This window comes from Acanthochromis polyacanthus, chromosome 16 (genome assembly GCF_021347895.1).
Source record: "Acanthochromis polyacanthus isolate Apoly-LR-REF ecotype Palm Island chromosome 16, KAUST_Apoly_ChrSc, whole genome shotgun sequence".
Lineage (NCBI taxonomy): Eukaryota > Metazoa > Chordata > Actinopteri > Pomacentridae > Acanthochromis > Acanthochromis polyacanthus.
In genome coordinates, this window is record NC_067128.1 from 25217102 (window position 1) to 25237117 (window position 20016).

The 20016-nt window shown below is 40.6% G+C and overlaps 1 protein-coding gene across 1 annotated transcript; it reads left to right on the forward strand.

Moving 5' to 3' along the window:
- The first annotated feature begins 856 nt into the window (after positions 1-856).
- tfap2d (transcription factor AP-2 delta (activating enhancer binding protein 2 delta)) lies at positions 857-17298 on the forward strand. The gene is made up of 8 exons (XM_022201359.2): positions 857-1236; positions 1860-2378; positions 5306-5366; positions 10705-10870; positions 12939-13057; positions 13180-13321; positions 14505-14618; positions 15907-17298. Exons 1-8 carry the CDS (start codon positions 934-936, stop codon positions 16121-16123), a joined length of 1641 nt encoding a protein of 546 aa, XP_022057051.2. The 5' UTR covers positions 857-933; the 3' UTR covers positions 16124-17298.
- The last annotated feature ends 2718 nt before the right edge of the window (positions 17299-20016 follow it).

The following is a 20016-nucleotide window of genomic DNA, read 5'->3' on the forward strand; positions in this document are numbered from 1 at the left end:
ACAACAATAATAATAATAATAATAATAATAATAATATAGGAATGAGCACACTGATAACAACAAAAGAAACCCTGGCCATCATCCATTCTTCGATCCAACGCCTCACACATATACAAAGCTGATATCAGAGGAGAAAAGGTCTCGAGTCGGTTATGCACAAAGGCAACACTCACTGTAACCCCCTCCCCCAAAGACAGGAAAAAAGAAAAAATGAAATAATCAAAAGCTGTTTACCATGCAATACTTAAAACAACAAAATGGAAAAAAGAAAATCGGAGCTGTCGATTAAATTGAGTCCATTTGCACAATAAAAATAGAAATAAAATAACTAAAGCCAGATTCATTTGAATTACTGTTAGATACTGCAAACTGGACTGTATTCTTTTATAAACTGTCCAACAGATTGTGTATAATCGAATCCTTTCTTCTTACATCGAATGAATATGTACTGAAAATGCGATACTTTCTTTTTGAAATCTACGTATTGAAACAATCTGAAAACAGAAAGAAAGAAAATTCATCTAAACACACGTGCTGCATGCAGAAAGCATCGAAAACCCGTTTCAGAATCAAAGCCCTCTCTCTAAATTCATTACAAGAAACTAAAGAAAATCCTATTCATTTTTAAGAATTCCGTTGGTAATTATCGAAATTACGTTTCAAATATTTCAAAGCAAACTTACATTTCTGTCGAAAATCCGCACATTTTTTGTAAAAACGACTTCAGCCGATGTGAATAAAAATAATAAGACGACGAAAGCGAGCAGGAGACCTTGTGAAAATACAAACGAGTCAAAAAGGAAAATGTCCACAAAAAGCGTCGAAAATGTTGAAAGAAGCACTTGGTTCCTTATTAAAGCGAAGATACAATATTTATTCCGTGTCTCCTGGGATGCTCCGCTCCGTCTATTGTCCTCCCATTCCTCAGTGCTGATGCTTAATTTTCAAAACTTCTATATTACCAAGGGACCTACGACATCAGCCGAGAAATACCCTGCAAGTACAAAATCCGTGCGCCAGCCCCGTCCGTGCAGAGGGGAGACGCTCGCGTTCCGCCAGCTTTCTACCGTTACCGAGAGCGCGCGAGGGGGGACTTTTCCATTTCTCTTGCTTTTTGGGGATTTTAAGGCATTTTTATTATTATTCGATCGGGCCAGAGAGGAGAGGAAAAAAACGGGTTACTTTGGAGAAAGCACAATGTCAGCGACCTTCCCCGGACTTGTCCACGACGCAGAGGTAGGCTCATTTATTTACTTAACAACAATGAATTTATCCAACTATAGCAGGAACAGCAGAATTAATAGAGTTTGCTTTAAAAGCATTTCGAGGTCTGCTCTGAGGAGCTGGGATAGAACGTATCGCATGGATAAAAAATAATATGCATGAAAGGAGAAATGCTTCTGAGTGGAGCTGCCGGTAAAACCGGGGCTTTTTATTAGTGTGTGGAAGCAAATCAGGCTCGGAAACAGTGTGATTAGAACATTTTAGGGCGGAACACTCTCCGCTGTGTCTCACTCTGCTTACCTCCCATCCAGTGTGAGCGAGAGAGCTGGGACAGTAAATTTGCCAGCAGCTCGGTAATAATAATAATATATAACAGCACGCTTTTAAAAACGCTGCGAGCAGAGTGACAGGCATGCCAAAGGGAGGAAAAAAAATACCGATGGCTCCTGTTGCCTCGTTTCGTTCCCCTCCCGGGCGTGTGGAAATGACATCTCCTTCAGGTGGTTTTAAGTGGAAAAACGCTTTGAGTGTGTGAGTTGTGTTTTTGAGTGTGTTTGGGAGGCAGAGAGAGGAGACACCGGCTGATACTAAATGACACGGCTCATATATTTCCCCGTCTCTTTATTATCTTGTAGATACGTCACGACGGATCAAACAGCTACCGGCTCATGCAGCTCGGCTGTCTGGAGTCCGTGGCCAACTCCTCGGTCGCCTACTCCTCCTCCTCCCCGCTCACCTACCCGGCTCCAGCGGGGACGGAGTTCGCCTCGCCCTATTTCTCGGCCAACCACCAGTACACTCCCCTGCACCACCAGTCCTTCCACTACGAGTTCCAACATTCTCACCCGGCCGTGGCCCCGGAGGCCTACGGGCTGAACTCGCTGCACTCGGGTCAGTATTACCAGCAGATCCACCACGGGGAGCCCGCTGACTTCATCAACCTGCACAACGCGCGCTCGGCCCTCAAGTCCTCGTGCCTGGACGAGCAGCAGCGGCGCGAGCTGGGCTGCCTCGACGCTTACCGGCGCCATGACCTGTCGCTGATGACGTCACACAGCTCGCAGGCCTACGGCGTCGGTATGCACCATCCGGACCAGAGGCTGCTGCCCGCCGCCGGCCTCGGCCTCCCTCCGGCCGCGGCGGACGACCTGCAGGTACCGGCGGCTTCCTTCTCTCCCCCATCCTACTCCCCAGGCCTCCCCCAGCCTCCCTCCGTTTATTACCGCTGCGGGTACAGGTGGTGCTAGCAGCACAATAGGCCGGAGCAGAACTGTTAGCTGTCACAGACACACTGCCCCAGTCTCCTGCCCCACTGGCCTACTATTGAGAAAGTTTCCCCCCTATTGTTGCAGCCACGCAGCAAATAGAAAAATATTGAACAGAAACACAGCGCCAGATGTCTGTCTGTCTGTCTGCTCCATGGTCTGTTGTCTCTAGAGCTGTATGTGGCTGTAGGTTAGCTCTGTCCATGCACTGGCCTACTTTGGGTTAAATCACACTGGATATCATCTTGAGATAATTTGGTTGCCAAAGCAAACGTGACTGTACACCAGACTGAGTAAATGTCAGCTCCAGCCGGCCCAGTCCTCTTTCTAAAGGTTAATTGACTGGCAGTCTATACAATCCTATTGTCAAATCCGCCCTTTATTTTCCCACAAACACACGTGACCCATATTTTACATAATTCTTTTCGGTGTAAAGAAATGGTCGAGATGAAAACAGAGTCGCACGGTTCTTGAGTGTGCGTGTGTGTGACTAACTGAGTGTGTGTGTCCGGCTGTCTGCTGGAGCAAAGAAAAGCCGCTGGTTGCTCTATTCTCCGGTAAAGGGCGGATTAACGGATCGTGGTTCAGGGCACAATGGGCAGCTCGAGCACCATAAAGCACCGTAGTTTATCCAATTACCGACTTAACGTCAATCAACTTTGTTACTTATGCAGCGACATCTGAGCTGGTTAAGACGCGGCTCTAGTTAAACACAATTTAACACAGTGACACATAATTTCAGTCACGTTAACTGTTTAACTCATCTTGATAAAGTGTGGCTTTTATCTATATTTTCTGATGTCACTATTGCTGCCAAATGTTTTTACTAAATGCACCAATAATAATAAGTCATGCTGTTTTTACATTTTAAAAATATGTAATGTTATTTTTTAATAAGCATATTTTTAATTTACTTGTAAATATAGCTTTATTATTAATTTATGTATTTCACCTTATTTAAAGGGTGTGTCAATGAAGCATAAGGGTAAAGATGTAAAATAAAAAAATACTTTTGTTATTTTTATTTTACATTTCTGTCACAGTTGACTTTTTTTTTTAAAATGTAATATTTCTGCAACGACAACAAAATTCAAGTATATACAATTTATTGTGCTCACTCACTGGTAACATTAATAGTAAATCATATATTTTTTTATTGTTATATTTTTCATTACATTTTAAAAAATTACAACTAAACATATTTTCTGTTTACTATATTTTTTATCGTAGCCTATTAGATTGACTTTATTTAAAGGGTGTGGGAATATAATCTGGGATGGTGACGTAAAATAAAAATAAGAGGAGTTATTTTTATCTTTAAAGTTGCTGCATCCATTGACTATTTATATTTTTTGATTTGTGATGTGATTCAACGAGTTCAACTTCATGATGATGACAGTTATGTACAGTTTACTCTATTTAACAGTATGATGTTGTAATTATGACTGATTGCAGAATTAAGAACGCCTTGCTAAATTTTTTTGGTTTAATTTATTTAGCTTAATTTTCTTTTTATTTGATATTGATGGTGATGTTGTTGATTGTTATTTTTTAGTAGATTTCTTTATCTGCCCATGGTGTATATTTGAATGTTTGAGGCAGCAGTCAGAGTAAATATTAGCATTGTGTGGGGGACATATAGAGCAGGTTGGAGCTTTTATTGAGGAGAAGAAAGAAAGGCTCGTGAACCTGAGCTTGCACGCGGCGGATGTATGAACGGAACAGATGCGCGCCGGTCTCGTGCAGCCCGGTCGCATCTTTGAGTCCGTTAAAGAGATTTTCATGGTGAACAAAAGCAGCTGCCACACCTTTCCCCGTCACTAAGCTAATTCATGCAAGACCTCTGCGTTTTGTATATTGATTTTATAATCACTTTAGCTCCGCAATAGAAGAAAAGAAACAGAGCAGGAGCTGGTTAAGAAAGAGCCGCAACAAGCTCCTTTTTCCAGTTGATTTTAATCAGGCGCTGCTGCCTGGGCCAGGCCTCGAGGCTCACACGGGGGATTAAGTGTTTTCTGAATAAAAAGCGCGTGTTCTCCTTTCTTGATGACATTGGTGATAGTGTGATCTGCACCAAAATGGCTTCCATACATGCAGCCCTGCATGTATGTTGCAGGACACAGTGATCCGCCAACAGGTTGCTGCTGCTGCTGCAACACTCCGGACACTTGGTGCTCATTTGTGAGTCTGGATGAGTTGTGCTGTCCTCAGTTATAGCCTGAAGCCTCTCAAATTAAGCTCGTTTCTGGGTGAGCCGTGAGCTGCATGATTTATTTTACTGTGCCCTCAATTTTACTCAAAGCCTGCTAAGTGATGTACACTTTCTAACAAAAAGGCTTCCACCACTAGAAAATTGCTCAGAGGGCATCCAGTGCAGGAGGGCCGGTGCTTGGACTTCAGGTGTCTTTTTTCTAACGTTGTTACTGCTGAACTTTACAAAGCTTCCAGGATGTTGTGGTGTCAAACATGTGGGCAGGGGCTCTCCAAAGAGATCGCTAGAGAAATGATTCATGATGGAAAGTATTAATATGCTTATATCTGTCGTCTTGATGATGATGCGTTAAGGTTTACATGGACACAGTGGAACTTCGTGTTGCGCGCAATTAGTCCTTTCATTTTATTCACCCCACGTTTTCGTTATTCTGATAGTGTCACCTTAGTGTGTGCTGGTGAAGAATGACTGCACCCACAAACAGAACAAACCCAAACAAACCATATTCCTTTCCTGTATGTGTCGTCTGGTAGCTGGTAAACTGTGCTGCAGCATTGTTTAAAAAACAGAAACTGCTCGTCCTAATGAGTGCGTGTCTCCACAGGGCTCCGTGGAAGCGCAGTGTGGGCTCGTGCTTAACGGCCAAGGGGGCGTCATCCGGAGAGGTAAGGCCCCGTTTCTTCTCTGTTGTTGCACCGGAGGCCGTGAACGCTCACGGCTCGACACGACAAGACAGCGAGCAGACAGACAAACAGGCGGAACACTCCTCTCTTGTCTGCTGTCAACGTGTTACAGCAGGAACGGCAAGATTTTCTCGCCTATTTAAACACTAACACACTGTACAAGCGCACAGACAGAGCTCCCCACTCCCACTGTCACTCACTCCTAGAGCAGTCACACTAAACTCTGCGAGTTGTGTGGAGACAATTAAAATGGCATGAATTAATATGGCACTGAAGTGACTGTGCAGGTCTGACACGATAAAACCACTTAAATGTGTATTTGACACATCCACAGCCTGTCATATACAAGCCTACCTGACAATGCACTCCTTCTTTTTGATGCAGTCACACTTTATTTGTGGTTCACTTTTCGTACAAACGCAGTGGAACACAAAGTGCTTCACAGAACAAAAGGAATATTTACAAAAAAGAGTGAAATCTATATTTTCAAAGTGCAATCGAACACGTTATTTTGAGATATAATCACGTTTGATTTTAGATAATAAATTCATTATTATCGCCTTACATTTTCTGTCAAAACAATAAAATTTAAGAAATAAACTAAGTGCAGTATGATAGAGTAAAAAAGCAATAATAATAATAATAATAATAATAATAATAATAATAATAATAATAATAACACCAGAAGTATATTATTTTGAATAGAAAAAGGTTGGGGTTAATATAACAAACCAATCTAACATTAAAGTAGCTAATTATATATTAAAATCTGCATAGATTTAATTTAGTTTAATTGTTTGATTAAATACACACGGATATAATAATTTTACTGATTATTCACCATGTAATAAGCTGCTTTTGAGAAAATTCTGACATTAAACATTGCTATTTGAGTGTGTTTATGGAGTAATGATGTACTTGCTGTTTATTACGACCCTGTGTTTGAATGAGAGCCGCTGTCTGAGGCTGCTGAGGCGGCTCAGGGCGGCTCTTCAAGGGAGGATGGATGGGCTCAGCCTGCAGCAGGGCTCCGCAGGCCGGCAGGCTTCCTCCGGCTTCCTTCGGCTCAAGCGCGCTGTGGATCTGCTCTTTTCTGCATCAAAGCTTGCTGCTGTTTTTAGCGGGACTGTGTGTAATTTTCCACACAGAGAGGAAGGCTATGTCTCGGGTTTAATTTTTCATCAACTCTGCCTAGGTGTTGGGGCTTTTCTCTCGGATTGACGCGGGAATCCCTTCGCTATCACTTTCGGTTAATGGTGCGCCGTATTTGGCCCTGAGCTCAGCCGCTGCAACCATCACAACCAATAATCTTTGCTTTACCTCCCGCTCCCGTATCGATAGCTTCTCTCGCCTCGGGCGCACGCTTTGATATGCTAATGCCGAGCGGGGCCCCGGATTCAGCCGAGATCATATTAATGTTGTTCTTTCTGACTGCGGCTTTGGCGGCATGAATATTCACATAACCTTTTTCAAAAGAAAATCACTCAAGAAATGCGGATCCTACTTAGGAGGAGTCGTCTGTGTTTTTAATCACCCTGCTCTCCCTCTTCCAGTTCAGCTCCAGCAGCAGCCGCACTGATCAAGCAGATCTGTCAGACGCGCGCCCCCGCTACTACACCCGGCGCACGCACATCTCTCTATTCTGTCAAGACATTGGCGGGCTTTTTGGAGCTATAAACATTGTTGTTAAAATATGAGGAGAATGGCATTTGGCCCTTGTCTCTTTTTCTTTAATTTTCGTGGCAAACTCGTAAAAGGCGCTTGATTCCGCGTGTGATCCCGCCCGCCGCTCGCGCCGCAGCCCGAGGCTACTCTCCGTTGCTTAAATACCGTTATCGCCTCTGGGCCCGCGCGCTCCACTGACTGCACTACCGGCAATAGCTCTTTTCGATTGCCCTTGGCAACATAAAATACAAACTACTTTGAATCAAAACATTTTTAGGGGAATTAATATGATGTGAACCCGCGGCTTTCACAGACGCGCGTCCCTGTCAGGGTGCGTGAGTCTGACAGACAGCTTTGCCCGGTTTGTGTCACATACAGACAGCCGGACTTGACGCGCGCACGCGCACGCGCACACGCACACGCAGGGGTTTAACCAATAGTATCAATCGATTCCCTTGACCTGCTCCGGTCCGTCTGACAGGCTGAGAGGAACACGGTCCGTCCGGAGGGAACAAAGCGGTGCCCGCCGGACTACAGCCGGCTTTTGTTTCCTCTCCGTCCCGGTGTTAGAGCTGCTGTGTGCGCAGAGCCGCTGTCCACGCTGCTGGACCTGGATGACAGCTCTGACTGCTTCCTGCGGCCACGAAATAATGCCAATCTAGCACATTTCTGCTGATTGTGAATAATAGATTCTGAAAGAAAAAAAGTAGGTTACAGCTTGTCATATGTAGGCCTTAGTTGGTGGCCAAAGTGATGCCCCAAAAAGACTGGTGTGTGCACTCACTCTTCTGTCGTTCAGTTCGGCCTAAATACCGTCTTTTTCCTTCATTTCATCATATCCAGCACGGCATAATAACAAAGCGACACACCCTGCTGTTAGATTTGATAATGAGGCAGATGAATAATAGAATATAGCCTACAGTACATCAGACAGAAACCTTGCGTTTCAGCTGCTTGGGACGTTAGTTCAAGTGAAAGTTTAATAATAATAGGCCTACTCAGAGCAGTCGATATATATTTCAGAAGGATCCAGTAACACACTGATTCAGATGCAATTAATAATGTGAAAGAGCCTTCACTATCACAACCACAATCATTTATTCACACATTCAGGAGCCTCAAGTACACAATGAAATCAACTTGGCGGTGGAAGGTGATTAAATGAAGGTTTTGTTTTCCCCTCTTGGGATAACAGCAAACACTTCTTACATACAGACAAATATTGAGCTGAAACTGGAATATAAATATATGTACATAGTTGAAATAAAACTACATGTAATATTTAGCTAGTGAAAAGGAGTGTGGTGAAGTGGGGAAAGGAACACATGATCATGGTGATAGAACATACTGAATGGTGAGTGGATTCATTTTAAGTTTAAATAATATTTAAACATATTGTGTTCACGGCTATAGAATGAGGAGTGTACACAGATGAGCTGTGAACTCAAAGATGTGACTGTCCTATGAAATTACCCACACTTTTTGGCATTTAAGAATTCTCCTGTTTCATTTGATAATAAAACTTCTAGTTTTTCTTTTTTGAAAAATAATAACTTCAGAAAAAATTATTATATTGTAGAGACACATGGTCAAAACAGACTGCTTCTTTAATGTATATTAGCCTTGAAGACAATTGTTGAGATAATATAAAGTCTAATAAAATATTTTAATGTCCTCACACAGGTGGAAAAGTTTGAATGGGGAAGCAGTTTTCCTCTACATTAACTTTCGAATTGAATCTTTACTAACTATCTGGGCTCAAACATTATTACATTATTGCACCAATAAATTGGAGAGGTTTTCTGACTGCTCTGCTCACAGCCACATATTGTAGTTTATTTTTATACTTTCTATCACGTCATGAACGATATGTAGCACTCTTTGAAACAAGAACCAAGGAGACCTCATGCAAAGTGTGTGTGCACAGCTAAAGCCACCCTCTATGAACAAAGGTGCAAAATAGTCTCAATGTCTGCACACTTTTCCCAGAGGTAGCATTCATGGAATCTTAGAAGTTTTACTCTGGAAGAAAAAAAAATGCATTTGTGTGTTTTATACAAAAGTAAATGTTTCTAACTGATATGTGAGCACCATGAATCCAACACCAGCAATATTACTGACGGATGCAGAGTTTGGGTTGAGGTTACATTTATACTTTCATGCATTCATTTTTATTTCCAGACCAAAATGTTCATGTATTTTTGGAGTGAAACCTTTTCAAGGTCTATATTGATTTTCATTGGATACATTCAGTATAGACCTGAAAGCATCTACATTAAAAGTACAGAAAAAGGTGTTGTTGCTCTTGTGATAAAAACAAATACAGCAGGCTTTCGTTGTTTGCAGGGTAATTGCAAATGAGGTGTCTGTCACATAGTACATATCAATCAATAACTGCTACCATTATTCATTTTACAGAACTTAATCAGTATTGTATATAATGTGATTGCAGTTAGTTCAGTGATGGAAGTTTATTCATGTTTAAATGGAGTGGAGTTTTGCAATTTTTGGTGGTACATTTCCTTTAGATTTATTTTTTCACCAGTATCGCTGATTAAGCTGCAGTTAAGGGCATAATGTATGAACACACAAACAACAACTCATGATAAATGTGTCCCCACAGCTTATTCTAAACCATTCAAACTGTACATTTCATCTGAAATAGTGCACATTATTGTGTTCTGCGTACTGGTAGCAAAAACTAGCACCATAGCAGAAGCCTGCTGCATTGCTGCTTGCTGGTGCATTATTTCGGTTTGTTAGCTATTTATGTTACACAGAAAAAACAAGATACATTGAAGAATTAGCTGCTATCAAAATGAAGATTGTGTAATTATGAGCGCAATCATATATCAGTGAAAATATACTGTAAAATTTGTATGTGCAAATAGATAGAATAGCTTCATTTTAGTGCTCTACGATGTACCAAAGTGGGAACAAAGTGCGGATAACAATACAGATTTTTTTAAATGAAGGGAACCAATAACTGATACTTGGACTTAATATATATTAACTGTGAAAACTGAAATAGTGGCGTACAAACAGAGAATAACACAAAGTCCAACAGAAAAGTTCATCAGCCTTTTTTAACTTGTATTTTACATATGTTTAAGTACAGGCAAACTTTTCATATTTATTCTTTAGAGTTTAAAACAGACTACTTGACTGGTAACCAGTTAACAGTGATATAGATGGAATGTTGTTTGAGACCACGGTGTGGCTGGAGATAGAGGGAAACAGCTGCATCAGAGTCAAAATAGCACATTTTTAAACACAATTATTTTAGAAGGAACTGATTTTTAAAAGTGATGATCAAGAAAATCAGAAAAATGATAAAAATTAACCAACAGTGGGTTGATCCCCAGTGGGAACATGTCATTTACAGTTTCATAAAACCCTTCAGAACACTTGTGTTATGTGCTATTCCATAATAATATTACTTCTTCTGCTAGCTGAATTAACTAGTTTGTGACCAGCTCAGAAAGCAGATGCTGTTCCATATGAGGACATAATCAACATCCTAACTCCACGCATCAAATGATGGCTGAATGAAAATATATTTTTTGGTCAACTATGGCTTCAAAATCTCAAACCTTTAGTGATGCTGCAGCTTGTCTACGTTGGACCTAACAGGTTTTGTTATGTCTGTGTGCAGGGGGAACGTGTGTGGTGAATCCTACAGATCTGTTCTGCTCAGTACCGGGCCGACTGTCACTGCTCAGCTCCACCTCAAAGTACAAAGTGACCATCGCTGAGGTGAAAAGACGACTGTCCCCGCCAGAGTGCCTCAATGCCTCCCTACTGGGGGGCATACTGCGCAGGTCAGTAGAGTGCACACAAAAGGCGCAAATCTGATGATATGAAGGAAAAACTAAAGATCGCTACAGCCTTTTTAGTGCCTATGAATACACCTGCAGAGATAGAAGGAAGTATTTATATACACTACTGTTCAAAAGTTTAGGGTCACTTAGAAATGTCCTTATTTTTGAAAGAAAAGCATTTTTTTTCAATGACAATAACATTAAATGATTCAGAAATACAGTCTAGACATTGGTAATGTGGTAAATGACTATTCTAGCTTAAAATGGCTGATTTGTAATGGAATATCTTCACAGGGGAGCAGAGGCCCATTTCCAACAATCGCCACTCCTGTGTTCTCATGGTACATTGTGTTAGCTAATCATGTTGAAAGGCTAATTGATGATTTAAAAACCCTTCTGCAATTATGTTAGCACATGACTAAAAGTGTGAGTTTACACGGAAAACATGAAATTGTCTGGGTGACCCCAATCTTTTGAACAGTAGTGTATGTTGGCTTAAAGACAAATTAACCTGTTTTTAAAGTTCTCTTCCTTGTGCAGACGCTTCCTGCAGCATTATGGGTCCATATGCTCTCATTTCATCTTGTTACAGAGAGCCTTTCTGACACAGCTGTTTACAGCTTTAGAGAAATATTTTAATATTTCAACTACAACTTACTCATTATGAGTCTAAGCCCAAAACATCCTCTCACATATCCTCTCGTAAATCACAAATCCACTGCGACTACTGGCCAGTACCTTAATGAGTTTAAAGCATGCAAGGCATTCAGGATCATCTCTGAGGGGAGAGACCCAAATCTCCAAAGCCCCTATAACAGCAGAAAGTTATATAAGACGTGTGCAAGTGTCATAGTAAATGGGTAGAAACAGTGGCAGGAACACCTGATGGTACGTAGCAATTTATTCAATCTTCAATCCACAACTAATTGTGGCACAAAATGACTCAATATCAAGGCTGCATTACTAGATATCATTAGATTATTGGAATGTTTCTGCTATTTTCTGTTTCATCTAACAGTAATATAATTTAGAACCAAGGAGTGGATGAGGAGGATTTGAACATAGCTTTTTTAAAGCGTAAATCTGGCTAGTGAGCATTGGAGAGTGCTGCCTGGGTCTTTGCAGTCCTCAGATGAAACAGAGGGTATATTGTATCGCCTACAAAGACTATTGTAGGCGAATGAGGGCCGGGGCTGCACGTGCCGCCATGCCCAGGGAGCCAGAGGGAGGCGAGACCAGGCCAAAGCATGCCAGGATCAGAGGAACCAGAGGAAAGCAAGAGTTGCCAGCGCTGTATTATTGATGAGGTGGAGAGAAAGGGAAGGGGGGAAGAGGAGAGAGCGAGCTCAGAGAATATGGCTGGTCCTACAAGATGAGGCATCAACAAAATACAAAAATATAAACTAATAGAGGCGTTGATCTTATTTAGAGTGAAGTAAATGACATAAATAACAAAGAGATGATGATCTGTAATATGCTGTCATTATATTTTTGTGCTCATGTTGTATCATTTGTAAAAGTCTCAACCACAATCGCCTTTGTCATGCTGCAAAAAAAGAACAAGCAGAAAGTTGTTCCATGTTCCAAAAAGAGCTTTAAAGTTTTAGGAAAGACGTGCATATGTTTTATATATTTCATATAACAGATTAATAAACCACAGGGATCGTTGTTCGTCTATTTTCCAAAATAGAACGTCTCACTTTGGGTATAGAAAGAGACGTGAAAAGGCACAGTGAACCTATCTGTGTATAAAGAAAGCCTATCTAATATATAATGAGTTGACATGTTTTAATTATTTTACTCTTTGATTTAGTGCTTAGCTCTATGGCTTTGTCATATCAAAGTAAATCTATATTCTTCCATCCTCACTTGCAAGGCTCAATTAAACATGGCTTTTTGTAGAATAAAGAGTCCACATGGTTTTATTTGCATTTTGGCTCTGAGGTTGATCAATGTTGCTGCTGATTATGATGATGATATGTGCTCTAGTTATTCAGTCTTTTGCTGTCTTGTAAAATGTGATTGTTTGATGATATGTGATCCAAAGTTACATTCTACTTGTCCCCAGAGCAAAGTCTAAAAATGGAGGCCGGTGTCTTCGGGAGAAATTAGACCGTCTGGGCCTCAACCTGCCTGCAGGACGGAGGAAAGCTGCCAACGTCACACTGCTCACCTCCCTGGTGGAAGGTTGGGATTGTAGCTTTACTTTTCAATTCACCCTGTGATAGGTATTCATTTCACATTCCAGTTTTTAAATTTAATTTTGTAAGAGACCACCTCATCAGTCCTTTCCCTGTGTCTGTGTTCAGGTGAGGCGCTCCACCTGGCGAGGGACTTTGGCTACACCTGTGAGACAGAGTTTCCCAGTAAGGCAGTGGGGGAACATTTGGCGAGGCAGCACAGCGAGCCAAAAGAAACCAGCGCACGCAAGAAAATGGTTCTGGCTACAAAGTATGAATACACACATACATACACACACATGGACAAACCATACACACCGACACATAAATACAATAGTGAGAGCTGAAACTTTTGTTTGGCAGGATACAGTCGGCTTTTTTGTCAAATTCTGCTTATGTGAATGTTTTCCCCTTTTGCCCATGAATGGATGTAGCAGATCAGAAGGGCCCGATTTAACTTAGTGTTTATCTATTTAAGTGAAAAAGACAATTAATGAAAGGGTTGCAAAAGGTCCAAAATTTTTCAATTTTAATTTTAAATTCAGTTTCCTAAATATTTTGCAAGTGACACATTATTTTGCCATTTATAGCAGTGACCAGTGACAGTCAGTTTTCATAGGGGCCGTGGTGAGACTTTACTCACACCAAATGATAAATGTGTGTGGCAGTCAATTTTTTAGTCAGTAATACAGATTCAATGTTTGTTGTGTCTTGGCCACCTGATTGTCACCACTACCATCTATGTTGAGGAAGTTATTTGACAGAGAAGTTCTTGCACAAACATTATTGAATACAAGAAAATTAAAGCTTTGAAACAGTGGAGGTGGAGGCTTGGTGAAATGTGAAAATGTAAACTCGCTGCTCAATAGGGAGAAATTGTTGTCAGCTCCTACACTGAACAACACATACAATTTCATGCACCGAGCATCTTTCTGCTGTATTTGAATTTTAAAATATTGTGCTCACAAATTTTTGGCTACAGGGCATGTGTATACCTAACAGTAGGAGCTGCATTTATTGTAAATTCTCACAAGTTGCACACTGAGTACTGAATGTGCTGAGGGGAAGCAGCTCCCACTCTTTTCCTCATACAGTAGGTTGATTTTTTTTCCAGTAAAGTTAGCCCACCAATGATTTCAGCACCGACTAAAATCCTAACAGACAGCTTGGACAAATGTTAAAAAACAAAACAAAACAAATTTGACTCTACATCTGCAGCATTGTTGGCATCATGCTGTGAATGTGTTTCACCTGGTTTTGAACAACACATGACCATGAACTTGTCTTGTTCCTGCATGTCCTTCAATTGTTTTCTGAGAGAAATAACTTGAAAATATGTGTGGGCTGATCCAAATTGATGAGGATGGGTGTTAGGGGGAAAAAAGACTCTGTTGCAATGGTTGTGTTGGAGACAGATGGTAAACCCTCAGTCCCTCCCTCCTTCTGTCTGTCAGGCAAATCTGTAAGGAATTCCAGGACTTGTTGAGCCAAGATCGTTCTCCTTTGGGCTCCTCCAGACCGACCCCCATCCTCGATCTGGACATCCAGAGACATCTCACACACTTCAGGTAACACACATGTTACATGAATTACAAAAATAATGATAAAAATAATCCAGAAGCATGTTGCCAATTGTGAGTCAATCTCCACACGTAAAACCACTGAGCGAAGACAATTTTCTTGCAGAGCAAGAGCTCTATGTCTTGTCACTGACCTATTTGGCATTTTGGAAAGATGCAGCTGTGCAGTTTGATTCTTGGCACAATTGATAGAGGAGGAGGGAACAGCGCCTTGTTAGCAGAAATGTCACATCTGTGGCGTCACCATTTGCAGAAAGTTTTATCAGACCTCTAAAGGAAAATGTACTGTGGACCGCTGGGCAGAGAAACAAGATGTGAGCTCAGTTGTATAAGAACGGTGGCAGATTGAACAACAGCATCTTTCTAGCAGCTTAAGGGTCTAGGCTGGGAGATGAGCAGGTATTTAGCTGGGGATGAACCTGCCTGGAGAGCTTGTAGTGCAGATATAACAGTATCATACACTATAACTGATTCTTTAAAACATTTATCTTTCTGTTGTCATCTAGCAAACTTATGGTGCTTTAACATTTTCAAAGGATTTGAAAAATGCCATGATGGGTTTCCTTAATTGAAAGGCCAAATAACTGCAGATTGACGGGAGAAATGGTTCTATGAATGTCAAATAAACATACTATGACTATTGATCACTACAAATACCCATACTGGATTTTGTAGATTCATACAGCTCCGGTAAGTGTCGTAGTAGTCACATAGGGTAATGGACTATGTCAAAGATTATTTGCATTGTTTTGTATTGTAATTTTCTAGTTAATACAATTTTAAAAAGTAGTGAAAAATTACCACAAGTTCTGAACTCTAAAAAAAGCAGCTAAAGTGAGACGGTAGAACTGGGAAATATTTGGGATTTGCATCAATACTTACTTAAACAGTCACTGATTATGATATTTGCTTTTTTGCTTGATCAATTCATTGATTACGCTGTAATCTGTATATTATTTGTGTAAATAGATAACATTCATGCCTAGTATTTGCTAAATCACACGTAGTCTCCAGTGTTAGCCTGTGAACTGTTGTGCAAACAGAGTGGAAGTAGTGTTCAGACCATCACAGGACATTAAAAGGCTTTTCTGACAGACTAAAGAAACTCTTTTAGCATTATTTGAAGCTCCATAATGCGTGAGGAAGGTTTCACTGCAGGTGTGAAAATCAGCATGACTTCAGCTATCAGTGTCACAAACCCTCACTGATATCTTTAACCTTCATGTCCTTTGCTTTGTCATTGTTCTGATCATTCTTTCCATCTCCTCCCTGACAGTCTGATTACTCACGGCTTCGGCACGCCGGCGGTATGTGCAGCTCTCAGCACCTTCCAGACAGTCCTGAGCGAGATGCTCAACTACCTGGACAAAAACACCAGCGGGAAAACAAGTGGGCCCACCGACCAACAGATCAACAACAGCTCAGAAAAGTCGCAGCTCCGGAAAACAGCTGAGCCCCAGAGCAAAGACGGAAAAACAGAAAAGACTGAGTAGCCCCCACCCACCTGGTCCCCGTGCCTTGGAGCGCTGCATTTAGGAGTGTGTGTGTGTGTGTGTGTGTGTGTGTGTGTGTGTGTGTGTGTGTGTGTGTGTGTGTGTGTGTGTGTGTGTGTGTGAGGATTTGTTTATTCCCACACATAACTTTATCTTCTTTGGGACAGTTCATATTTATTGTTATTTATTTATCTTATGTTGAAATGTAACACTAACCGAAGTGTCCCAAACAAGACATCTTCATTTGTGAGTGAAAATAAGTCCTCCAGTGTGAGTGAATGTGTCCTGACGAGGAGGAGCCTCGCCACGGAGACAGCTGTAACTCATCCAAGACTTTCTTTGTTTATTTATTAATTCAGAAAACATGAAGCAAATAACACAGTTTTCCAGGACAGGAAAGGTAACTGCCAACACAATGACACAAATTATACACACAAATTAGGTGTTGGGGGCAATTTGATGTCAATCCAGATAATTCAGGTGTGCATACTCTGCAAAAAACAAAGCGGAAACAGATTTGTTTCCCTCAAACTTGTTTTGCAATAAATTATTGAGATAAATTTCAAGCACAAAAGTGCCAGTTTTGCTTCAATTTTCAGCTGTCCAAAAATTGAAGACAACCCTGACATAGAACAACACACACACACACCCCTGTAGTCTTCAGAGCACTTGAGCCACATCAAGCATACATATTTTTATTTTTACGCCGTACAATCAGTGCCAACTTGTGTGTTTATCATGTGGATGACAGAGAAAAAGAGGCTGTTCCTGGAGGTGCGACTGATATCAGCCACTGCCTGGGGTAGGCTACACTGTGGTGTGTGTGTGTGTGTGTGTGCGCGCGCGCATGTGCGTGTGCGTGTGTGTGTGTGTGTGTGTGTGTGTGTGATAGATAAAGAGAATGAAAGCGAGAGAGAAGGGTCCAACTCAGCCATTTTGTAAAAGGTGACTTTGCGGTTGCCGTCGTTACTCTTCCCTGTGCATGTCTATCTTTGTACACTCCCCAGATCGCAAGTTTAGCTGACACGAGCTCTCTGACCCACTCATGAACATTTGTAAAGATATATATAAATATTTAAATTACTTTTCTTGTAGGCTTTCAACTATATATATGTTAAATCCCTACCTTCTAAAATGCTGGTGTTCAATAAAGACAGTTGCTACGTGTTCTACAATTTACTTTTTAAGATGTGCTGCACACACACACAGAAAAAGAGAGAGAGAGAAATGCACATTAAAACATACATACACTCATAAGGAGGCAGCAGAGCAAGCAGAGACTAAAGGCAGACAATACATATCAAAGCCGGCGTGTGTGAATTATCCATATGGGTTCACAGAGTTAAAATTATAAAAAGCCAGAGTTCCTCTCTAATGTTGTGAGAGAAGGCTCTACCTACAGAAAAGTTCAAAGCCTCCTTTATGTGCATGAGCATGTGTGTTTTCTTTCAGTTTGAGCGACTTCTGTCAGGTTTTCTGTTTATTTATATTTCAAAAAACAGAAAGAAATCTAATGATAAAACAGAGTGGAGCAGCTGCCTGCTGGCGTCTCCATCCGGGCTCTGCAGGTTCTGTTTACTCTTTAATATTCCAGTCATTTGAAAGGAGGTCACGATCACTGCATACAACACAAAACTACATAATCAGACAGGATGCATTTACAGTGATGCCTGCACTGGTTTGTCACCCCAAATCAGTGCAAGTAAAGCCTCAGGTGGAAAAGTAATGGCGGTAAAGAGAGATGTAAAGGAAGGCAGCGACACAGGTGCAGAATCCCAGTATATTCCCAGTCTAGCTGTTACTGTTTGGTCTGGTATTTGACAGATGGTGTTATCCTCCAAATACACACACATGCAGTCATTGTTTTCCCTTAGGTGTGCTATTTTTTTGGGTTTTTTTCTCACAGCAATGCATTATTTCAAAGCACCAACACTATGCTGTCTGCAGCCACTTATTGTAGCTTTCAGTAGTCTGGAGGTTTGAATGCTGAAACCAAATAAACTAAAAGACCACACGAATATTTTAACAAATTCTCCCATAACTGCCATCAAGCAATTATTACAACATTTTGCTTCGCTGCTAAAAGTTAATTATTTGATTGATCAACTGCCAATTAATTCTAAATTACTTTGATTAACGATATAGCTATAAACAGATAAAATATATTTCCAGCAACTTAAGCATGAAAATTTGCTGCTTAATCTATAAATGATACCAAATCTAGTGGTTAACCAATCCCGACTTGATGCTAAATTGAAGGTTCAATCACAAGAAGCAGAAGAGCAGCTTTCATGGATTCAGAGCTCTTTGCCAGTTTTTTTGCTTCAATGGATTCACATGTAAACAGTCACCGTGTTCCACTGGAATACTCACACATGCAAATATTCACCCATTTTTATACATTGTCAACAATTTTGAATAAAGTAAATAGCAAAGATTCTCACATTTCCAGCAACCCAATCATAAGAATTTGCTGCTTTTCTGACTGCATTCTTATCACTTTATATCAAAAACTAATAATTTTTGGAATGCTGACTAGACAAAACAAGCTATGTGAACATATCATCTCTGCTCTGCAGAACTATGCTGACTTCTCACCACACAACTTCCAAGAAACACAAAATTTTAAAGATTAAATTAATAAATTCAAACCTTATCCTGAGGTTAAGTGATAAGTATGAAGTTAGGTTTCTTTATAGTAAATATATTTTAACATTTCCATTTGATGCTACAATAAATGTCCAATCACTAGTAGTAGAGGAGCAGCTTTCAAGGCTACAGGATTCACGGACTCATGTAAGTTCCATTCAATTCCGTTTTATTTCTATAGCACCAATCCACAACATTACACTGTAGAGAGAATCCCAGTTTTTTGGTGACAGCGTGAAGGACAATCTTGTTTCTAAGAGGAAAAAACCTCCTGTAGAACCAGGTTCAGATATGGAAAACATCTGACTCAACCTCTTTTGGTGATGGTAACTTCATTACGCCAGATGGGAGACAATGGAGCCTGTCAAACATTCACACATGTCCCACTTTTTACCACCAAAAGGTTGATTTGAAGGTTGATCGGAACAGAGATCCTTGATTTAGGCTCAGCAGCATTTCTAGGTTAAACAAATTCAAGAGAGTAAAGTAGAATTAACTAACTTTTTAGGCATTTGATGAGCTACAGTATCACACAGACATGCATATCCTAACGTTTTGCTTTAGGAGTTACATGAATCATTTTAAGTCTGGTGGGAACATCAATCATATGTGTTGTTGATATGGAAGAATCAGCCTAATATATAATCAAACTTGTGTATTTCCACAGCTGTGTGTGAAGATGTTACAGAGTGATGTGTATAAAGCAAAGCAGCTTTCTAAATTGGCTCTTTGATGGTTGCTGCATCTCACTGGAGGCTACGAGCAGCAACAAATGAGCACAAACATACGTACTGTACACACTGCTACGCAAATGCAAACATACACTCAGAGAACATAACTTAATCACACTTTTGTTTGCATGATAAACATGTAATCCATGTGGAGGACATCCCTGCTGACCCCACATCAGAATAATAAACAGCTTGATCAAAATTAGCTGGAAAATGAAATCAATACATTGCCTCTACTTGAGTTTCTGTAAGCTGACAAACGGACAAGAATGAATCACAAGTTTGACAACAGCGATGCATAATGTGATGGGCAGGATGATGTATTATTCACACAGACTATTGATTGCATTACAATGCAACACTCACTTATCACTACATTAGGCATCAGAGAATATTTTCTCTTTCACTATTCTCCTCCTCAGCTTTCACCGTGCAATATTGTTTATGTCATGATTAAATCCAATTATATTTATGAATAATTTCATTGCAGCCAAGATCTTCTATGTGCAGCAA

What these genes read in the sequence shown, in the direction of transcription:
- tfap2d (XM_022201359.2), top strand. Translation starts at nt 934, where the DNA reads ATGCTTAATTTTCAAAACTTCTATATTACCAAGGGACCTACGACATCA. An exon ending in AGGGGGCGTCATCCGGAGAG is followed by an intron (nt 5,367 to 10,704) that starts GTAAGGCCCCGT and finishes GTCTGTGTGCAG; the next exon opens with GGGGAACGTGTGTGGTGAAT. An exon ending in AAAATGGTTCTGGCTACAAA is followed by an intron (nt 13,322 to 14,504) that starts GTATGAATACAC and finishes TCTGTCTGTCAG; the next exon opens with GCAAATCTGTAAGGAATTCC.